The following is a 20,991-nucleotide window of genomic DNA, read 5'->3' on the forward strand; positions in this document are numbered from 1 at the left end:
TTAATCCTTGACAGCATCGCTCTGGGCTGAAGCCATCGCTCTGGGCTGAAGCAGGGCTGTCACTTTGCAGATGCTCACCACCTTGCTGGCAGTTGTCTGCGCCTAGGTAGCATCACTAGCTTCAGGAGGGATGCTGGGGATGGGAACATGACTTCTCTTCTGCAGTTGGCCCAGCATTGAAGTGCTGAGCACTGAAAAACGTTCACTGCTTTCACTGGGAACAGGGAGAAAGCACTAGAAGGGAGCAGCTGCCTTTCTGTCGCAGCGCACACTGGAGGAGGGCAGTTACCTTAGCACCCACCCACCCCGTCTGGCGGGCGCTCTGGGCTCAGGCCCAGAAATAACAGAGGGAAGCCAGCAAAATGGGGCACTAGTCAGGGTGCAGTAGGGAAGGGATGAGTAATTTCAAAACCGCCTGTAAATAGAGGAAAGGGGTGGAATAAAAGGGATGGGGTGGAAGATAAAAAGCAACCTGACAAAATGTGTTCTATGCATACTTTTATTAATAAAATATAAGATTTACAGCATATGTCAACGGACAGTGTTTAAAGAATTACCTAGTTGGATAGTATGACACCAGAGTCAGTAGCTGGTTTTGTTGAGGGTAGTACTAAGCCTCAGGTGACATGCCAGGGATCACCGCTACTGATAAAAACAAAAATCTTTCCCAAGATAGCTTTAGAAATCCTGAAACCCAACACGCACAGCTGAGGTCCAAGAGGCAGTTGTACTTGAGTGTAGTATTGCTAGAAGGCTGCACTTTGATCTAAGCCACCTCTGCCTGCTCACTCCTGCATCTTCTTCGTATCCTCCCTTCTGTCTGTGCTAAGCAGCTTGTCGTGTGTTCAGTGCATCGTTCAGGATAGAGACACATATCAGAGCAGCAGGCTTGCTACCACAAACCTCAATCTTCCCAAAATAGCAATTAAACCTACGCCTGTTTTGGCAGAAATGGAGATGAATTTTTACCAGCTCTGATGCTGAAGTAGTGTCTGGTTACCCCTTTGCCCTTGTGATAAGGTAACGGATGAACCTTGGCCCTGACCCTGTCAAACACCTCTCTGCATGGCAAATGTTACTCAACAAGTTGTTTCCCTCCCTGTTAGCAAGGATTTGAGTAAAATTAGTCACATGCTGGGTAAGTGGGGGTAGGGCCTGCGGGTTTATTCACCCATTGGATAACAGCTGCTGTCCCTGGGGGAGGGTTTTTTTTTTTTTTTTTTTTTTTAAATGCACAAGGCTAACAGGTGAAAATGGTAAAATCCTTACAAAGGCTCATGGGCAGGCATGCATGTTACAAGACACATACTGTATTGAAGAGAACCAGATCTAATATTATCATCTTTACAGTTTCAAACCACTGCACAAGGACTTAAAGAAATTAAAGCATGGTTGCAAGAGTAGTCTTGTTAACAATGTCTAACCCAGCCATAATTTTACAGCAGTAACAGTATCTTATTTGATCAAATCAGAGAGGCATTATGCTAGCTATCTATAACTAAGCCACAGAAATCATTTAAATCTAGGGAACTGAAAAGTGAAAGTCCTCCCAGTCAAGGTAAGTCCACCACGACTTTAAGCTTCATTCTGAACATTTCCTTGAAGGAAGAGTAAACCTAAAAACACAATTAGCAAAAATATCCGGAGGTAAAAACTCATGAGCCTTATAAAGCATCAGTTCATCTTTGGATAAGCCTTATTTGCTGAAGAGTTTAAATCTCTCAAAAAGCTATGAACATATATTTCATGCAGCTTCTGTACTCCACGTATTTTCTGATCGTTGCACCACTTAACGTTTCTGTAAGTGCAGTAACTTAGCAAAGCCAAAAGCCAGAAACACTTGCATGGTAAAACTACATTTCCACTCAGTTACCGATACAATAAAATACAGGAAAATAGAGCATCTCAGAATGCAGCGTAGTAGTTATCTACGTAATCACTTGGTATCTTGAACTACGTAACATCATACTGCTAGACAAGAATTCAAACAACTCGTTAAAAAGCCACAGGGGACTTTGTACTCTAAACAAGGCATTAAAGGTATTGCATCCCAAAACAAGGCATGAAAGAAGCCAGATGAAACTGAGCATTAAAAAGCAAGTCCCATAACACAGGTTTTAAACCTGCAACTTTTATTCCCGTTCCAACTTAAGCAATAGCTTTAAGAGCGAGCCTTTAAGGATACTGGAGCAGTACCTGACCTGTTCAGATCACAGAAAATCTGACAGCAGTTTGTGATTGCAAAATGCAGGTGGTCACACACACTAAGGCTGGTATCGTTGTCATTCACAAATGAATGCGGATACTCGTGAAATCCCTCCCTCTCTTCATTCCCATGAAAAATAATTAATACTGGTTAAAATCATTACAAAAAACATCATTTTATTTTCATGCATCTAAGGTAAAACACAGAGTATTTGTATAAAGAGGTAGATTAAAAAAAGAAAACAGATTCTCCATTCTTTGTCACTTTTATTCAGTAGTTTTTTTTTTCCTTATTTTCTCTTTTTTGGTGCCAGACATGGCAAGGAGTGATTACAGTCAACTGTTTATTAAAACATTTGTTGCAACACAGACCCCCTTTACCACTGACCCCAAACGGACCCATTTCATGTGCTTTATTTTGTTTTTTCTCTATACACCACCACCAGGGCTAGGTGGAGGGGGATGGAAGGGAAAGGGGGAGTCCAGGAGGCCAGAAGGAGGAATGCTACAAGCCACAGCAAGAATGAGCTGTATTTAATAAAAAAAGGGGGCCACAAATGATACAGTAATGAGGTTACACAATTAAATCCCATAGCATGATTGAAGGCTTTCCCTGTGTTTGACGTCATCACAATGGAAGGCATAAAAAGTGGAGTAAACCGATGTTGATACAGTCCAATCTAGTCCATTAGGCAAGATGGTGCAAGTAGTCATTTAAATTAAAAAGTGCCCTATCCTCACCTAAATGGCTAGCAGACATGGAGAACTCGGTGACAGATCGACAGAGCTTTCTCCATGTAGCTATAAAAGTGTGTTGTCATATGGCACATTTTTAAACACTGGAAAGGGGTGCCATAATGGACCTCATTCGCTTTGTTTACAGGTACAAATGCTAGATTCAACTATTTCAACTATGCAGGAAGTGGACTCTTCAGTTAGGAATGCCAACCCTAATTCATTTTGTCTTGAAATATATACAAGTTGTTTGTAGTAGCTACAGCAATGATGTTTTCCTTGGGATGCCAGGCTGTGTGTAGAATCTTCTTGTTGAAGTCTAGGCTGTCAACGCTGATTTCATCCTTCTTTCGCTTACCACTCGCGCATACTTTACGGGGCTTCAAAACCGTACGGGGCTTATTGTTTTCCCGTGATGCCTCTAAGGTGATGTCTCGCTTCGTGTTTCTGTCAAACATTCTGAAGAAGTTGTTGTACGATCCTGTCATGACAATGCTGCAGAGAAGGGAAAGGAACAAAGCAAAAGTTTAGTTGAAGAGAACTTCTGTTAAACTGCAGGGTCTCACCTAAAGTCCTGCCTTATTATACATAACAGCGGCCAACATCCTTCCGCATACCTTCTACAATATCAACTGAAGGTAAGGCAGCCTCTGAATGTTTAAAACGTTTTAAAGATAGGTGTCTTTCTTTGATTTGCCCTTTTTGCTACAACATGGGGAGGTTAAGGCTAACGTGTTAACATCTATTGAAGTACAAAAATACTATCCAAGCCAGTTCATGAATAAAAATGTATTTGAGGCCATGCTTCAGATGCCTGCTTTGAGAAAAACATGGAAATGTCTTAAGGACATATAGAGAGGAGTAAACTTACCTGTCTGATCCATTCCAGCAGCATTCAAATTTGTCAAAAATGCAATCGTTTTCATACAGTGAACAAAGTTTACTTCTGAGGTATTCGTGCACCTGGAAAAGAGATAAACTGAATGATTTCTGAACACGACACACCTGTAAAATAGCCTTGCTATGTTCCAAAACCAACCCTGTATCTCACATAGTGCTTACACCCTACTCACAGGAGCATACACAGCTCCCTCCTTTGACCGTACAAAGAGCAAAACGAAGCAACATGTGAATTCACATAGTCTGCTCTACAGAGGTTTCAAAAGCGCACATAAATAGTAGCAAGGGACTCCGGGCAGGAAAAAAGAGGTCTGCAACTCTTTAAAATACTTTCCCTGTCCGAGCAGTTGCCATACCCTTACTACTGTTTCAGAAATCTGAAAGCGTGTGTGAAACTTTGCTTCTTTCTGAAAACCCTGTTTGGGGACTATCTTCTTCCTATGGATGATGAAGAGGATCCCCCTTCAGAAACTCTCACAAAACCAGCTTGAACACCGCAGCAGTTCTCAGTGTCAGCTTGAAGCCTTTTCTCTAAAGGAAATGTTTTACCTCCATTTTTTTCCAGGAAAGAACAGGTCAACTGCAGGCTGTAAAACAGATGTGCTGTCTCACAGCTGAACGTTACCTTTCCCCCATTTCTGCTATCTAAGAGAGACTTTAATACCCAAACAAAGTTTTGGGTTCTGCAATCAACCTGCAAATAGCAAGAGCCTTTAGCACGTGTGTGCAACCTGCCCATCTCACAGATGCTTTGTCTGGATGTAGAGATTTACAGACAAAATTTTAACTGCTGTATCAAGAATAGGACTCGGACTCCGTGTCCTTCAAGCTTTTAACTTCTAGCATATGATTTTTTCACCAAATACCTGGTATGTTTCCACAGGTCTGTTTTCCATATTTAAATCCCAGATCTTCACTGACAGATAGTCTCTAGTCATCATGTAACGACCACTATGGCTAAATTTGACATCAGATATGGAAGAGATGATTTCAGAGAAAAATGATCTGTTGCTAGGATCTTCTGGTTCTTCAAACACTGTACAAAAATAAAACAGGCATTTCAAGAGGTGAGTTTACATCTGTCCCAGTACAAGACACCAAAACTAGGTTAATTAGGTTAATTTTTTACAATGCACTTACCATGTTAGGCTAGTCTGCCTAAATTACGTATTATAAAACTCTCCCATTGAAAGTTGTTTTATGATTGCCATAAAATGGCATGACATCTATTGTCATTGCAAATCAAGGTTGGCTTCCAAATAAGTGAACTGCTTGGTAGTGTTTGGACACTTCATTCATACATGTAAGATTTCCAGTTTCAGGTACAGACCATTCTCAGGCAGTATTTGAGCTGAGAAAGTCTGCAGAAAGCTATTCCCAGTCCTGCTGTCTAGGCAGACACCCCAGCTTAAGTTACTAGTAGTTTTATTCACTACTTTCATTCTGAAAAAATATGAATCTAATTTTAAGACTCATTTAGATTTTAGGTTTTGGATCTACTTTATGTATTCCTATAGGATTGCTGTAGTATATTTATATATATGCATGCACACAAACACCTCACTGTTCAATGATTTAACACAACTTACTGTTAAGCATTTTAATATATCCATACTGAGAGCCCAGTTTCACCTAGCAGCAAGACATCGTCCTCCACAGAAAACAAGCAACAGAACTTACATTTTGAATGTCTGTCACAGAGTGCTGATGCTCTCATATCGCAGAGACGAATCGTTCCTTTACTGCTGCTGTATACAAATGTGTTACAGCTGTTTGGGTGGAACTCTGCAGCCGTTATCACCTCTGTCAGCTCTTCCATGTTGGCAGGCTTAATATCTACAATATCTACACCATTTTGTTAAGGAATTTTCTCCAGTTTTCACAACATATTTTTCAGTTTAAAAGATATTCAACAATTCATCAAAATACATCTGAAATAGCCAAATAGAATTAAAACAAGCCAACAAAAACAAAAAGAACACAATACTTGAAATCTGGAAGCAGGACAGGAATTTGATGCCAAAGGCTGCGGGAGCCAGTCACAAACTGGATAAAAAAAATAAGATCAAGTCCCACAACTTGTCTAGAAAGCAAGGCTGTAACATAGCTTCAAGTTTTTTCTTAAAACAAAAGTCTGTTTAATGTTTTGCTCCACTCCAGCAGTAATTCTATAGTACAGATGTCACTTAAGTTTTGTCAGCTAGAGTTTTGCTTAAATTCCACTTATGCTGCTATATTATGAAGCAGGCATGTGCCACTTCTGCTTAGGATTTTACTGATCAAGCCTCTGCTCCCAGTAACGGGGCTGAATACGTATTCCTACGATCCTACTGCCTGCAATGTTCACAGGTACACATGTGGAAATAGATGGTATGCAGGATAAAAAGAATTGAGATAGAGAATGATCCTTGTCTGACTCTTCATTTTAAACTACAAGTCAGGAAAAATTTTCACAGGACATTTTATTATACCGCTGCCTTCCAAAATTCCCAAACTGCTTGTTTAACTTAAATCCTTAAGCATTTTTGCCTCCTTTAGGAGTGCCTGTTTTTCACCATGCACGTAACAAATTCTGCTCATACTGCTCCAAAACCAGGAAGTGGAGAAACACGCTGTACAGAAACTTTTCATGAAAGGGAAAAAAAAACACACAATAGCTTTGCTGTAACCAAGTCATTTCCATCACACGAATCAATGCCAAAAAGATACTAAAACTTCTGTCTGTAATTTCTAGGTGCCACAGATTAATACGCAAGTCATCTGCAGATAAGTATGTTTCATAGTCACTATTAATGGAGATGGAATTGATGTGATACGTGTGAGCATTGGCAAATATTCTTCGTGGACTAGCTTCAACCATGAGGTCCATGGGCCTGAATACTGGCACCTGCAAGGTACAAAGCAACAGAAGTTTGAGTTAAGCGTACTGAGTGCATGCAAGTGCCACACACAAACATCAGCACTCACGGTCCTTCAATACACCATGTTCACTAAAATATCTCAAAATCATCTCGGAAGTAAAAGTGCCTGCAAAAGGGCAGGCACAAAATTAGGGTTTCGCTGGATGACACCTGGGGAACCACAGAAAGTGGAGTTCACCACACAATGGAGCAACCACTGAGCCACATGCCAGCCTGCATACCTTCAAAAGAAGGGAACACTCAGACGCATACACACAGCTTACTGAAATGCACGTTCATCTGGCCTCCCGTGAGACCAGCGATGGCTCATTCACTCACCCGTAGTGTTGTAACTGTAGTAGGATCCCTATACCGTCCATCTTCTTCCTTTAAATTATAGCCTTCTGGTCTTTTGTCCCTTTCACTGATTTTCCATAGCTTTATTGTTTTATCTGCAAAGAAGGAGCCACAGCTGCAAATCAAAGCTCTAGCAAAGGCACTAGTCTTCACCTGATGCACTTTAACACGAACACTAACAATAGCAGACCACCTACGTGTACCAAAAAAGACAAAAATACTGCTTGGAGATTGGGACCTCATTTGGATAGAAATTTTGCTTCATCTCCAAATTACACAAAGGAAAACAAGACATCATGAAAAGCATTAAAAAGACCTCCTCCACAGTTTGTTCTTTTAAGAAAAAGTTAGAGCAAGTTTCAGTTTGGCTTGTTATGAATGACTAATGCAAGCTCTCTCAGTTATACACGTAAAGGTACTGAATGACAGATTAGCTAAGCTCCTCTGCTGTACAGCAAGGAGGAAATCTCTAATACACCCCTCCATGTCATGGGGCTGCTGTTCCCAGGTAAGATGGAACAGCCAGGCAGTTAAGCACCATAATTCTTCTGCAGCCATATCCCTAGATACCCGCATTTAAAACAAACTTGCTTCCAGCCTTTTGAAAGTGAGGAGGATTAGACAAAATCCCAACAGCCAAGCTACGTAACAACACAACTGTGAATTTTACACAGGAATAAGTCAAAACTTACCATTTGTAGACAATAAAAACTGAGCAGCATTTTTCTGGGGTAACCACCTAATTTTGTTGATCTTCTCTTCAATTTCTAAACTTTTCAAGTAGTCAAACTCTGGTTCATGGCTTTGAAAGGTACTGTAAACATTGTATTCTCCCCTACTGTGAGACTGGGTTTTGTTCTAAAAAGAGAATTAAATGATCAAGATATGGATGCAACGTACAGAACACTTTACAAGGCTGCAGGCAGAAGCCAGAACTAGATATTTAGAGTGAGATACGCAGGCACACTGCTAGCTAGCATAAGAGTAGGTTAAGACTTCTACACTGTACATCAGTGTAAAGCTACTTATTGCAGCAGCTCCTGATTAGTACAGTTTTCAGAATCTCCCTTTACCACATGAATTACAAGTTCACTTTCCCCTTTCATGTTAGCTCATAAGTTCAGCTGCTCAGAATTAAAGTTTACCTCAACACAAATGATAAGTTTGTTAAATGTTTATGTGCTTAAAAGAAGTCAAGCTTTCCACCTGTAAGGAAGATATTCCCCAAAAAAGGAGCAGTCACAGGTAACACAAGTCTACTCTGTGGTAAGTTCAGCTCATCACAAGATTCCTACCTGTCACCTCTACGAACAGCTCTGCCCATCTAGTCTGCTTTATAACCTCCCCACTCCCTGAACTGTTCTCCTGAACACTCCCTGAATTGTTCTTCTGAACTTCTGAACTGTTTAAGAAGTTCTTAAACTTCTGCTTCTCCCTCACTCTGATGGAAAAAAACCTTAACATCTGATGAATACATCTTTGACACGAGAAGTCACAACAGCAGCTAGCCTGTTTGACACACTGAAAACCTCCAAACTTGCACAATTCCTCTTCTTTCTAAAGGTTCTGTTTCAGGCAGCAGCTTCTGAGCACTAACACCACTGCAGGGGTGGAACCTTGCGTTCCCTCCCATGGGTAGGGTGACAATACTGCAGCCCCTCTGAAGCAATGCTTCAAAAGGGACTTCTCAGGTGTACCTGAGATGAGTTCAGGCTTTATTTTGTCCTAGACTCCCGTTCCACCCGTTTCAGGAGGTTGCACCATGAGATTCCTTTCCTGTGATACGTTCTCGACTAGGGACTTCGCTCCTTCCCTGGTGCACTTCGTGTCCATCCATTCGTTTCATCCTTTCATGCCTCACTAGGACGAGCTTCTCGATACGATCCTTGCTAGCCCACATTTGTCACATTCCCTGCATCACTGTCTCTTGCTTCATACCCTGCAATTAATGGCTGGCAGGAACCCTCACATTTTACAATAAGCTTCAGGGGAAGGGAAAAGTGGAAAAAACGCCTTAGAAATAATTTGGCACTAGAATATTGTACCACACCTATCCAATTATGCTGGCTTTCCCACCTCAGAGAACGGAAGGAACTTTGTTCCAAGTTTCTGTTAGACCTAACAAGTTCAGCAGGGTTGCTGCATTCAATAGGCAGCTTCTAAAGAAAATCTCTTGAGCTTTAGGAAGTGCTGGTCATGATTCAGTGACCTTTCCTTCGGCTCCATGCTTACCATAATGATTCAGGCTTAAACACATTTCTTGTGTATTCTGTTAAAGCTCTACAGGCCTCGAATATTTATAATTAGTATACATCAAGTCCATCCTTGGGAGAGAAAGCAAACTTTCAGCCATCAGCTCATCACACGGCACGCTTAAAACTCCAAACAAGACGACGTGCTGGCCCAAGTGCCTTATGTTAAACTCCAATTTAGGTAATTGCAGGCTGCCTACGCAAATCCCGCCTTCAGTTTCAATTAGAGCCAGTATTCATTTCCTGCCTGACACCTACAGCATGCCACTTGCTTCGAAGGGCTGCCACATTCCAGCCCAGAGGCGGCAGCACTTTGGTGGGGGGTGCTGCACAGCCCTGTGTGTCTCCACAAAGTGTTTCTGTTTTTCTGGTCTGCAAATGGCTCTGGAATGCGGCGTGACAGAAGGTGGGACATAAATCCAACCAGAAGACTTTAAAACAATGGTCTCGTGGACCATCTTTTATATAGAACTTGCCCTAGCCAGTCAGGCCCTTGGCACAGCCACCTGCTGCGGCAGGGAAACCAGGCCCTGCTGCTCAGTGCCCAAACACCAAGGAATGAGGCCGTCCAAATCCTGTGCAGCTCAGTGTGGTGACCTTCTTACTACACCCAGCCTCATAGATCAGAAGGGCACAAACCACAGCTTATGCATAAAAAAAAAACAAAAACAACTTAAAAAGCTTACTGCATGTTCTCAAGTAAGCCTTCAGCTACATTAAAGGCTCCATAAGGGATGCGAGCAAGCTAACGCCCCAAAAGTTTGTGGCTGATTATGAGCTACAGGAGATTACAGTACAGATACCCCCCTACACGCTGTGTTCATCACAGGCTGTGGCCAAAGAAGCTCAGCAAGGCTAAGAGCCAGGAACACCCCGCTAGGTGGCACCAGCTGACCAAAGCGATCTGCGTGCATGGTTGCTGCACATCAGCAGCAGAAAGCAACTTGTGCTGGGGAACCGTGGAATTCTAATGCTTGGGGTTTGTACATCTGGAATTGCATCAAACGCCAAGGGAAGAAGTAACAGCACGACTTCTCCAGGCAGTGAGATGGCAGAAGTGCCTTTTCATGCTCCCCCTAAAGTAAATAAATTCTAATCAAGTCGACTTCTAACCATAGGTTTGAAAACCCAACACTCCATCTCAGCTTTCCCACTTTTATGGTGGGAGCAGAAACCCTTTCGGCATCAGAAGAGCTGTCTGTAGAACTCTACAAAGACCAAAAGAACAAGCATAATGTGAAAAAAATCCCCTTACCGCTATAACCTAAAGGAGCTAGGTTACAGCTCCCAGTACTGGGAGAGGTTTGATTTGTTTAGTTTTAGTAAAACCTTTAGGAGACTTCATTTATATTACTTTCAGAACTGGAAACTGTGCTCCTAAATCACTTGTACATTGCAGGATCTTGTAATGTTCTAAGACTAATAGAGATTTCAACAAGATCAAACCCTCGATTCTTAATATTTCATCTTTACATCCAAGAGATAACAAAATTGATTAAGTTTTCAGCAGTCCTTTTATCTCTGATTTCAGTATTAGTTAGGCTACTCGCTGCATGAAAAGCTTAGAGCTAGAAAATCTAGCTTCAAGCTTGCACTGTAAAAGTTCACATGAAAATAAAAGTAGCGGAAAAATATTCAGTAATCTCTATTGATAAAAACAGACTGCTTTGGTTGCCAGGTGGGTTAATAATAAGCCTCTGCTATTACTCATATGCAAACACTAACACTGATTGCTGATTTTAATAATAGGATACACTAACTTCCAGTATTCAAACCATCCAGAGACATGCCTTGACAGTGACCTGTTATCCTCTGAAGGCCAAAAGAAAACAAAGCAATGGATTTTAGGTCCCTTTCTCAGCAAAGGGACCTAGGACTATTGTACTGGATGTTCTTTTCTAACCCAGGTCTTTGGTAACCTCACTGCTCAGGTGTAAGGGTAAACATCTGAAAGCCCGCTAAGTACACGTGTAAGAAACACGTTCACATTCTGGAAGAGAGAGAGGAATTCTGTATCTGATGCGGGGATGGGATGCATCAGAGAGAGCAGATCTCACGGGGGAATAAAAAGCTGTGATCAGTATATTTACAGCATAAATTAAAAGTATGTACATTGAATGCAGTCATTCAAACTTGGTTTATATTCAGAAACGGTAATGCAGACCCACCCACAAACATACCTTCTGTGGGGATAACAATCTGTCAAGGTACTGATGGCTACAAGCTTTGACTCCACTAAAAGGAGTCAATCAAACCAGAACTTACTTTCCTTCCATGTTTTCCAGTGCTGTACTTTAAATTAGACACTAAGTGCTACCAACAAACACTGTTCCATATAAGAGATAAAGCAGCTAGGCAGTTTAAAAGCTAACTTCAAATGTGAGCAAAATTACTGCAGACATGAAGAAAAACTCTAGCTCCAGTTCAAAAGCAACATGAGATGTAGCCCTACAGTTTTAAAAGAATTCCCTCTAGCACTAAGACTTTCATGTGAAGCATTTTAACTAGCAGAAAATCCTAGACCCTTGTAAGGAATCGATGTTGACAGAACCTTGAACTATTTTACCTGATTGATATCAGAATGGAAAAGGTCACAGCTACATTCGCATTTAAGAGCGATTCTTATTTCCCCAACTTACAGTGAGATCTGAAGTAACAAACCCAGCCAAATCGAGCACTGTAAGATGAATTTTAGCTTCCCCAAGGTCTTCAGGCGCCCTCCCCTCCCCCTTCTTCCCCCAACTCACTTTAAGCGGTGCCTGGACCACAGCATTAAAACTGAAGTCATTTCTAACAGCATCACCAAGTCATCAGTAATTCCTTTACTTTTACATTTCATTATTTTAATCACTTATTATGCAAGCATATGCTCTCTGTGAAGTTTGTTATAAAAACATACACCTTTCCTTTAAAAACAAAATAAATGGCAAAGGAAAATATTAAATGCACTTGAAGTAGTTATCACTCACCTCCTGCTCCTGTTGAAAGATGACAACTCTACCTCCTTTGTCTCCTGTTGCTAACAACTCTCCAGAATGGTTAAATTCTACTGTAGAAATTATATCCGCTGCAAAGAAACAAAAATAAAGCCCAGAAATTAATTATTCTTGTAAATACTCAATGGTCAAGAAAGCTGCCATTTGAAATAAAACCATATACTTCAGTTCCCCTACACTCAACTTACAGAACGCAAGCAGGAGCTCCTTTAAAGATAAAGGCACAGCTTGTAAAAGTGATATACTTGAAAACCCATTACTAGGTTCAGTCATCTGCCAAGTTATTTTAAAGGCCCTACCTGGTCACTTCTTACAACTGCTTTTGTTAGGACTCCTGCTCTAGGGTAGGGATAGAAAGGGATGTTCAAGCTGTAACATCAGTGAACGTCTGCGTGCAGGTATTGCTACATTTTCTGCATTCCTGTAAAAGAACTGGACACAAGCACTTCCCATCTGAGTTTTTATTTTTAAGGACTACACACATTTGAGAACTTAAAGGAAAAACTCCGAGGGTGGAGCTGTTCAGACATCAGCACCTAAGGAACACAAGGATGTGGAACAAACAGCTGCAGCTGGCTCCAAGTTCAGCAGGCTGACTCAAAAACCCGAGTAACTTTTTGGGATGAGCAAGCTTTACATTACCAGGTATTTCTACAGGAGGTGCTAAAATTAAATAGTGCATATATACAGGCGAAATTCACATAATACTGAATCGATCTGTTTACGAAGCAAAAAGATAGATAAAAGGATAAAGGACATTGCAGCTCAAGCAAAATGTGTTTTGAAACACGCCCCACAATACTTTCAAGTGTTGGAAGGCAGACTGTGCTGGGAACACCAATGTCAAGTTGCAGCGTATTAGAGCTACGTAAATCTGGGTTTCTGCAGAAGCAGGTACCTATGGTTTGTACATCCACAATTCAGGCTAGTGCACCTCCATGTTAGCATGAAGTAGACAAGCAACGTCCAACTTCTCTCTTGGATGGCTTTTCATTTTGTGTTTTGTAGCTTAGCAAAGCCCAGTACGTGCTGTACAAACAAAGCCACTGCTAGCCATCCTATCAACAGCAGCATCTTAGAGATAGCAACAGTCTTATTGCATCTTGAAGTAGAATGAATACAAGTCCTGCATGTTCCAATAGCAAAATGAAACTTACATCATTCGTGGTTGTCCTAAACACAGGGGTGGTGGCCTCTGAGGACATGAGCAAGCTGTTGGTTACTGGCTGCATTACGCAGCAGCTCCGAGCACGCAGCACAAACACAGCACAGCCCTCTGAAAACTGCCCAATGCAAAGGCAGCCTCACCAAGCAGGCCAACCCCAGCTGCAACACCCTGAGATGTGAAAGATGCAGAGTCAGAATCCTGGCACGGAGCTCAGGCAGGTTTTCTGACACACTGCACAGACTCACCACGGTTATATGGCAGTGCTGAAACACACGGGCTGAAATTCCTCAAGAACACTGCGTTAGGAACATGAATATGATACAAGCTTTTACGTAGAGAAACCAGGATCCAGATCACTGATGGTAAAAACCTGGATTTGAGTGCACAGAGGGATGCTTTTCTTCTGGAAGCTAGCTGCTACTTGGTCTATGAGTTCACATAACCCTGACCAAGATCAGGTGATTCCTCTCCCATCTGTAAGACTTTCACAGGTGGACATAACCACACATAACCTTCACATAAAATTCATCACATCTAGTATGCAGAAGGTGAAGTGCAAACCAAACTGATTCTGATTACTCCATACAATGCAAGCCCCACTGCCGTAATCCTCTAATAGGAAAAGACCTTAAGAAAGTTAAGAATTAATGAGGAAAACCAAGATATCTCACTTCTTACCAGTGAGAAGGGCACACATTTTGTGAAGCATTCAGAAACACTGCAAGCTGAGCCAGTGTGAGAACAGAAGAAAACACAGCACTGTCTCAGCAGACCTAAGTGAGGGTATGCACAAGAGGAAAAGTTTGCCTTAGAAATCTAATATAGATATCGAAATCTATATTCATCACAGCACTTTTTGATGAAAGCTTTGATGAAAGGCACTAAGAAGTTTTGCAAGTCAAAGGCCTTCAGACTGAAGCCTTACAATCTAAAGCAACAGCTGCCAGAAATCCCGATTTTAAGGATTTGTTACTGTATGGTATACAACTCACACATCACAGAAAGCTAATCACTTCTCTAACAGTTCTAGACATCCTCACCTTTTGCATTTATTTTAATTTTCAAGTTCATCTGAACTTGGAGATCACTGATGTGCAGAAGTTGATAAAACTCCTGCTTTGCTGTTAGGCTCAACTCCATCCACGACCGAACTTTTGGCACCAACGCCCCCACGCCTCCAAAAAAACCCAGCAAGCCCCAACAGTGCTGACAGAACTCACTGGTGACCAGCTCCATGCAAGAGATATTTTCGAGTCCTTGGACCAATTTCATTTTTAATTAGAAAAAAACATCCTTTAGCAGCAATCACAACAGAAAAATAAGTCATTATTTTTTAAATTCAAGCTATACCTATGGAATCTTATGTGCCTTCTACCCTGAGAGCTTGGACTATTCTCCTTCCAAGGACAAAACCAAACGTGCTGGAAAAGTAGCCAGAAAAATGCTTTCTTTTTAACTAGTCCACAACAGCACCGAGATGCATATTTTACACAAAATCAGTACAGGAGAACAAAGCAACCAATCATGCATTTTAAATCCAATAACTCACCGTTCAGGATATTGTATTCCCATACCTTGGTCAAAGAAAGAGACAGACATCAAGGCACTGGTGGTGAACTGGGCGGATTTAATAGTGTTTGCGAATTGACAGGGGAAGCATTTCATCTTCCGCAGTGCACTGATTCGCCCATGTGTTTTCATCTGTATTAACACCCTTGTTGCCAGATAAAAATCAATGTTATCCTTTGCTTTTCAAACGCTAACTGTAATTCCCAGGATAGCTACGTGTAGGGTTATTTTAGTCCTTCAGTGCTGCAACGAGCCCGAGAGCATGTATAGATCGTGCTGCCTTCTCTGCCTCCTTCCTTTTGGGCGTGCTATTTTTTGCTCCGGTCTCTAGGTGGGAGTCTTGCAAACACAGAGGGCTGCTCTCCCTGCCCAGGAGCCTGCACACGATCATTTCTGTGTGCAAACAGCGCTGGGGAGGAACACGGCAGGCAGCAGAGCGGTACGGTGCTCTGCTGTCACTACCACCAGTGGCTTTGAGAAAGGGACGCATCCATTGCTTACCGCCCAAGCATTCCAGTGCCTTCCTCTTTGAGCAGAGATAAGCAACCACCAGAACCTCATCTGATAACCATGCCCCCACAGGATACAGTTAGAGCAGCAGCATCTGTGAAGAGACCTGAACCGAGTTGCCAACACGCAGCAGCCGTACCTCGAGAGGTCAGATGCGCGGATCTTCTCCCCACAGCACCTTGGGACATCTTGGACACCGAGACGAAGCGTGACCCTTTGGCTGCTGAGCTTTCAGATGTTCACTACAGTGCAACATCAGGCACACATGACATGGACATTGTCCTGACAAAACCAAAACCCAATGCAAACGGGCATCTATGGTCCCAAGGTGTTCTTGCAGTACCTGTATCATGTCTACCACTTGTGTATCAGCCTGGGGCAGACACCTCTGGGTTACCCTAATCTGTCCTTGAACATTTAAATAGAGCTGTCCTTTAGTTCCACTAAATATCCCTTCATAGACACTTGTTACCACCGTCCCCACACTTCTGAGACCTAAATAACAGCTCTCATCGACCTAAAAGCAGAGAGAAATATGCACAACCTGAAGTCCATTTGCTACTGTGCCTGCACACCACAAAGGGAAAACGTGCAGCAGGTTGGCTTGGTGGCAGTGGCTGGGGAGCAGGGAAGACATCTGTCTCCAAGCCTTGCTGATGGCTAAAGCCACATGCCCACAGCTCATGTAAAAGGGAGCCAAGCTCCTAAGCGGTTCCTACTGGTGGCAGACGTTCCTTCCAGTAATACCCTAGCAGGAGAATCACCCCAACACAAGCACTATTTGTTTCCTAGGGGCTTCTAAAGATGGCAACCATGAGTTTTGAATTTTCAGTCAATACTTGTAGCATCAAATTTTATTATTTTGGGTGACTCACCTTACAACATGACATGGCTGAACAGCCTGGTGTTGTACCACACTAATTCACAGTTAGTTCCAGTAGGTAAATACCAAACATAAGATGGACTGAAACAATAAAACCAACATCAAACAGTAACACAACTAAAATCCTGCACAATGGCCATGAGGCAGGACCCCAAGCTCACCTTCATACCAAACCAGAAAGTCCATTTATTTGAAAGTGTTCCCACAGGGGACCAAGACCAAGGTTATCATCACTAAAGCAGAAAAAGCTCTATTTCTTGCTTCGGAAGTGCTTTCTTTTACAATTGTTTTATTAACATATTTCATTTTGCTGCTACGTGTATATAATGTGGCACTTGAATCCTGAATCTAGCACATGAATCTTGCGTTTTGTTCTGCTTCCAGCCCCCTAACGTGCACCTTGCAAAGCTGAAACACCTCTAAAGCACCCAAGTCTTAATCCCAAAACAGAAACTGCTCACAGTCTGGGCTTAATAACACAACATCTGCTTCCTGAGAAGTAAAAGGCACTTGAATGCTGAACTAACGTGACTGCAGGACCCTGTGTAGAAAGGTAGCTAGAAAGGTAGCCTGTCCAGCAGGATTCAGATGACTTGAAACACTGAGGCCCCAGACCAAAGGGCTTATGAAAAATGACCAGTTTAAGTGAACATAGGTAAATTACAGTGCTCAAAGATTGTTGAATAAACCCATCTGACATCTGAAATGCTTTTTGCACCCCCCACTTTAAGAAAAGCAGTGTTTGAAAGCAGAAACTCAGTGACAGATCCTGAAAACCAGTCGTGCACTTTGGGGGCTTCCCACGGTTTTCAGTGAGGATCGACAGGAATTCTGAACAAAAATGACACCAAATGACCAGCAAGCTTTCTGAACCATCAGAAGGTTGTTGGTTTTTTTTCCCTGAAGTTTTCCTACTGCTGACAAGTCTACAGAATAAGGCAACAAAACAACTTAATCAATCCAAACAAGCAAAAAAATACTTTAATCCAATGACTTAGGTTCCAGAAGGCCCATTGCGAGCCTGAGAAGCAGTTCTGTATTAAATTTGTTTCCAATAATAGAATAAAAGGTATTTTATTAGTACAGAAGAGGCTATCTATTTTAATGTACCATGAACTTTTTCTAAACTCTGCTTATAAAACATGCTTGGTAGGCAAAACATGTCACCTACTCTCCAGCAGCAAGTCAATCACAGCAGCGAACAAAGAGTGTCTTTATTTCTCCAGACCTAAAAGGTTTCTGTGCAAGTTTTTGGAATCACGTTGATCTGCTGCCTAAGCAGAGAGCAAGTAAATCAGTATGTTTACACAAGTGGAGCGATCTCCTGATGTTTCCAAGGACTGAACAAAGAATTGTAGTATTAAAAAGCATTTTGCTGCTCCTTCATTGTTTATTCACCTTCCCGGTGGCTCAAAAAGACCATTTCTGGAAATTTCCAAAGGAGCAACTGAAACAAAACTCAGCTGCAATGCAGAGCAGATTTGCAGGTTGTAATTCTGTCCTGAGGAGTAAAAAGACAATTCACTGACCAAATGTGGAGGCCGTGACCCCAGTTTGCCAGCCTTGTGTACAGGAGAAGCTGCTTCGATCAAATCGAACATCAACTGACCATCCCAAGGATACTTCAGAACCCATCTGGAAAGGGAAACTTCAAGAAACTAACATCTAGGACCATTAAAATCCAAGGAAGCTCAAACAAGCTCAAAACATCTCAAACTAAGGAAGCAGCACAGAAATGGAAAACCACTACGAGCTTTTCTTCCTGGATCATTTCTAAAGACAAAAGTCAGCACACTCAGAACTGAGCAAGGGTATTTCTCCAGAACTTGCAGACCTCAGGCATGAAATAACTTACAAATTGCTTGGTCCTTTTCTAACCCAGACTTAAGGAAAACGCTCCTGCTTCATTCAGACCCACTAGGTAAAAGTGCCTTCTAAACACCCTCGCTTACATTGCAGATAGTGACAGAAGTTTGTGACTTATTATTGGACTTTCTCTGGTGTTTTTTTGCACTGATTAAGTACATCATTCCTAACTAGTCATTACTGGATGTAAACAACAGCAGAATAGGTCTAGAGTCAGCTCCTCCAAGGCTTCAAATATTTGAAGAAGCTGCACAATGCACTCTGCACGTCCGAGTCACCCCAACACCACCCCATTGTTCGCATGATTTCAATGTATCACACGTATCCAGCATCCTAATATAACGTACATTAAATCTCTGCAGCTAGATAGTGAAGTGTTAAAGTGAACAGGAAAGCTGTTTAAATAAGATTAGGGAAGAGCAACAATACATGTGTGTTTGCAGAGAAGAGGGCTCCCGATTCAGGCTACTACAGCTACAGGCACCAGGGAAAGAGCAGAGCAAAATGACAGCATGAAAGGAAATGCCCTCTGCATTCCAGCCCCATCCCTAATTTATGTGTGCGGAGAGGGGGCAGGGAACCCCATTCTATAAAGCCGCCGTGACCCGTTTTGCTATTGACTTCATTTCCCTTCTCTTCATTCACTTTCAGGAGTGATTCTCCGCATTCATTCCGTCTCACAGAAGTGACCAGGCAACAAAGGCAGAGCAGCGAGGATCAGGCATTCCTGCAGTTCAATTTACTTCTCAAGAGTCATTCCAAAGCCCCTTAAAAGGGTCTCTTTGCTAGCAGAGGGAATTAAAAATATATTATTTCTTCGGAAATAATGAGGACAGGGTAAAATATATGCAAGGCAGAGGGAAAGAGAGGAGATGTCTGCGGCAAAACTTTTCACTCCTGTGCCATGAAGGCTGGCAAGAGCCAGCTGGTTGCTCCTTGTCTCCCAAGTACCAGTCTGCCACGCCGCTGCATGCAAGGAATGCACAAAGCCCCTTAACGCAGAGGGGAGGGGAATTTGTAGGACACCAGCTTCGCCCTGGAGCCGGCCCTGCTGGAGTGAAAGCCCAAGCAGGCAGCAGCCAGAGCTGCAGCTCGAGCAACGATTGAGCTGCTCTCCTTGGTTTGTGCGAGGCTGGGAAAGCTCCACGCAGGGAAGAGGAGTCCTGCAGAATCCCACCACATATTCTCTAGCACCCACGTTCATTTCCAGCCCTCCAGGCCCTGTGACACTGAAAATAAGAAGACATCATCAGGGGAAAGCTTGTCATCTCCCCAGTGATTTGGAAAGTGTTGTAGTCCTGTTTGCAGAGAGGTATTTGAGCACCAAGACTGTCCCAGTCCTACGTACGTGCAAGTGCAGTGCACACATACACCCAGCTCCAGTGAATACATGAAGTGCTTCCCAGCTCAAGTTCACTGCATGTACTGCTTGCCCTAAGTAAAATAACCAAACCATCCTTGTCAAACAGTCCGAAATGTCCCAAACTCCCTAAATCAAGTGTTGGACCCCTCCAGATTCCCTCCTACTGACATGATAAAGTGATGCCAATCTTAACCTCGTTAGCATTGGTTTTCATGTAAGGCGTAATTTTTCCCGGTAACACCCACAGAAGAAACCAACCCAAGTCCTTTTGCCCCACATGAAAGCAGCTGCTTCTGTCTGCACAGCAATAGTGAGATGATGTTAGAAATGCAGAAAACAGAACTGAAACAGAAGTAAAACTCTAATCCCTTTACAAAAAGGCACTTCTTGTAAAGTTGGAGTAGCAGCAAACACCCAGGTGAATTGAGGTGTTTTACCAAGGTACAAGCAGGGAGCAGAACCACTTCACCAAAATGCAGTGCCTCCCGCCTGGAAAGCCAGCTCCTTGCACTTCCAGAAATCTTTGCATGATCTTAAGTTAACTGAGATATCAAAGCCACTTCCCCATTTAAGAGCAGTTCACAGAAGGCACACTCAGTGCTTGTACGACAATTTAAGCTGTGCAGGGAGTGGCACAATGAACATTTTACTGCTTGTGTTTGGTAAACAATTGCTGTGCCTCACCAGGACAGTGTTGTTTGTGGGCAAACATTGGTAGGCTTCAACATCTCCACTTCCCAAAGTTATCACCAGTTTCCTCACGTCCCATTTCAGACCAAGGCAAGGGGCCAACAAACAAGTGTGCAAAACCAGCAGCAACTTTCAGAAGTTGCAGAAATCCCGAGGAACACTACACATCCCACCTCTGACAGATGTTCCCATCACCTCAAACCTTCTGGCTTTGCAGCAGTCTATGAAGCTCATGACCAGAATGCCAATTAAAAGCATTTCTGTCTACTTGTACAGTCTTCACAAGCTCACGCTTGCAACAGATTCCTAAAGGTAAGAATTGGATAGTCCAAAGAGAAAGGAAATGGATTTAAACCTCCGACCAGTGGCTTCCTGCCTCCATCTATAGTAGGAAATTCAAAGCCTCTCGTATCCAGGACTCCAAGACACCTGTGGTGGCACAGAGAAAACAGAGGTGGCAAACAGCAGCAGCCAAAGCACTCTTGAAAACAGATGTGATATACAGCAACATACGCTGACTGCTCACTTAAAATTACTTTTTTTTTTCCCCCAGTTTCATCTTTGTGAAAGGAGTTTAAGCATTTACATTAAAATCAG

General features: G+C 42.5%; 1 protein-coding gene across 1 annotated transcript in view; it reads right to left on the reverse strand.

The window, feature by feature from the left end:
• Positions 1-553: 553 nt before the first annotated feature.
• The window catches only part of PPP2R2A (protein phosphatase 2 regulatory subunit Balpha), a 39,710-nt gene continuing 19,272 nt past the window's right edge, over positions 554-20,991 (reverse strand). The window contains exons 3-10 of the mRNA XM_084302299.1: positions 12,319-12,416; positions 7,790-7,955; positions 7,080-7,192; positions 6,550-6,727; positions 5,521-5,685; positions 4,707-4,876; positions 3,812-3,903; positions 554-3,435 (exon numbers count right to left, since the gene is read on the reverse strand). Of these exons, the coding sequence (XP_084158425.1) occupies positions 3,156-3,435; positions 3,812-3,903; positions 4,707-4,876; positions 5,521-5,685; positions 6,550-6,727; positions 7,080-7,192; positions 7,790-7,955; positions 12,319-12,416 (1,262 nt within the window). The 3' untranslated portion in view covers positions 554-3,155. The remainder of the gene's footprint in view (positions 3,436-3,811; positions 3,904-4,706; positions 4,877-5,520; positions 5,686-6,549; positions 6,728-7,079; positions 7,193-7,789; positions 7,956-12,318; positions 12,417-20,991) is intronic.

Source organism: Netta rufina (assembly GCF_964035555.1).
Source record: "Netta rufina genome assembly, chromosome: 27".
Classification (NCBI taxonomy): Eukaryota; Metazoa; Chordata; class Aves; order Anseriformes; family Anatidae; genus Netta; species Netta rufina.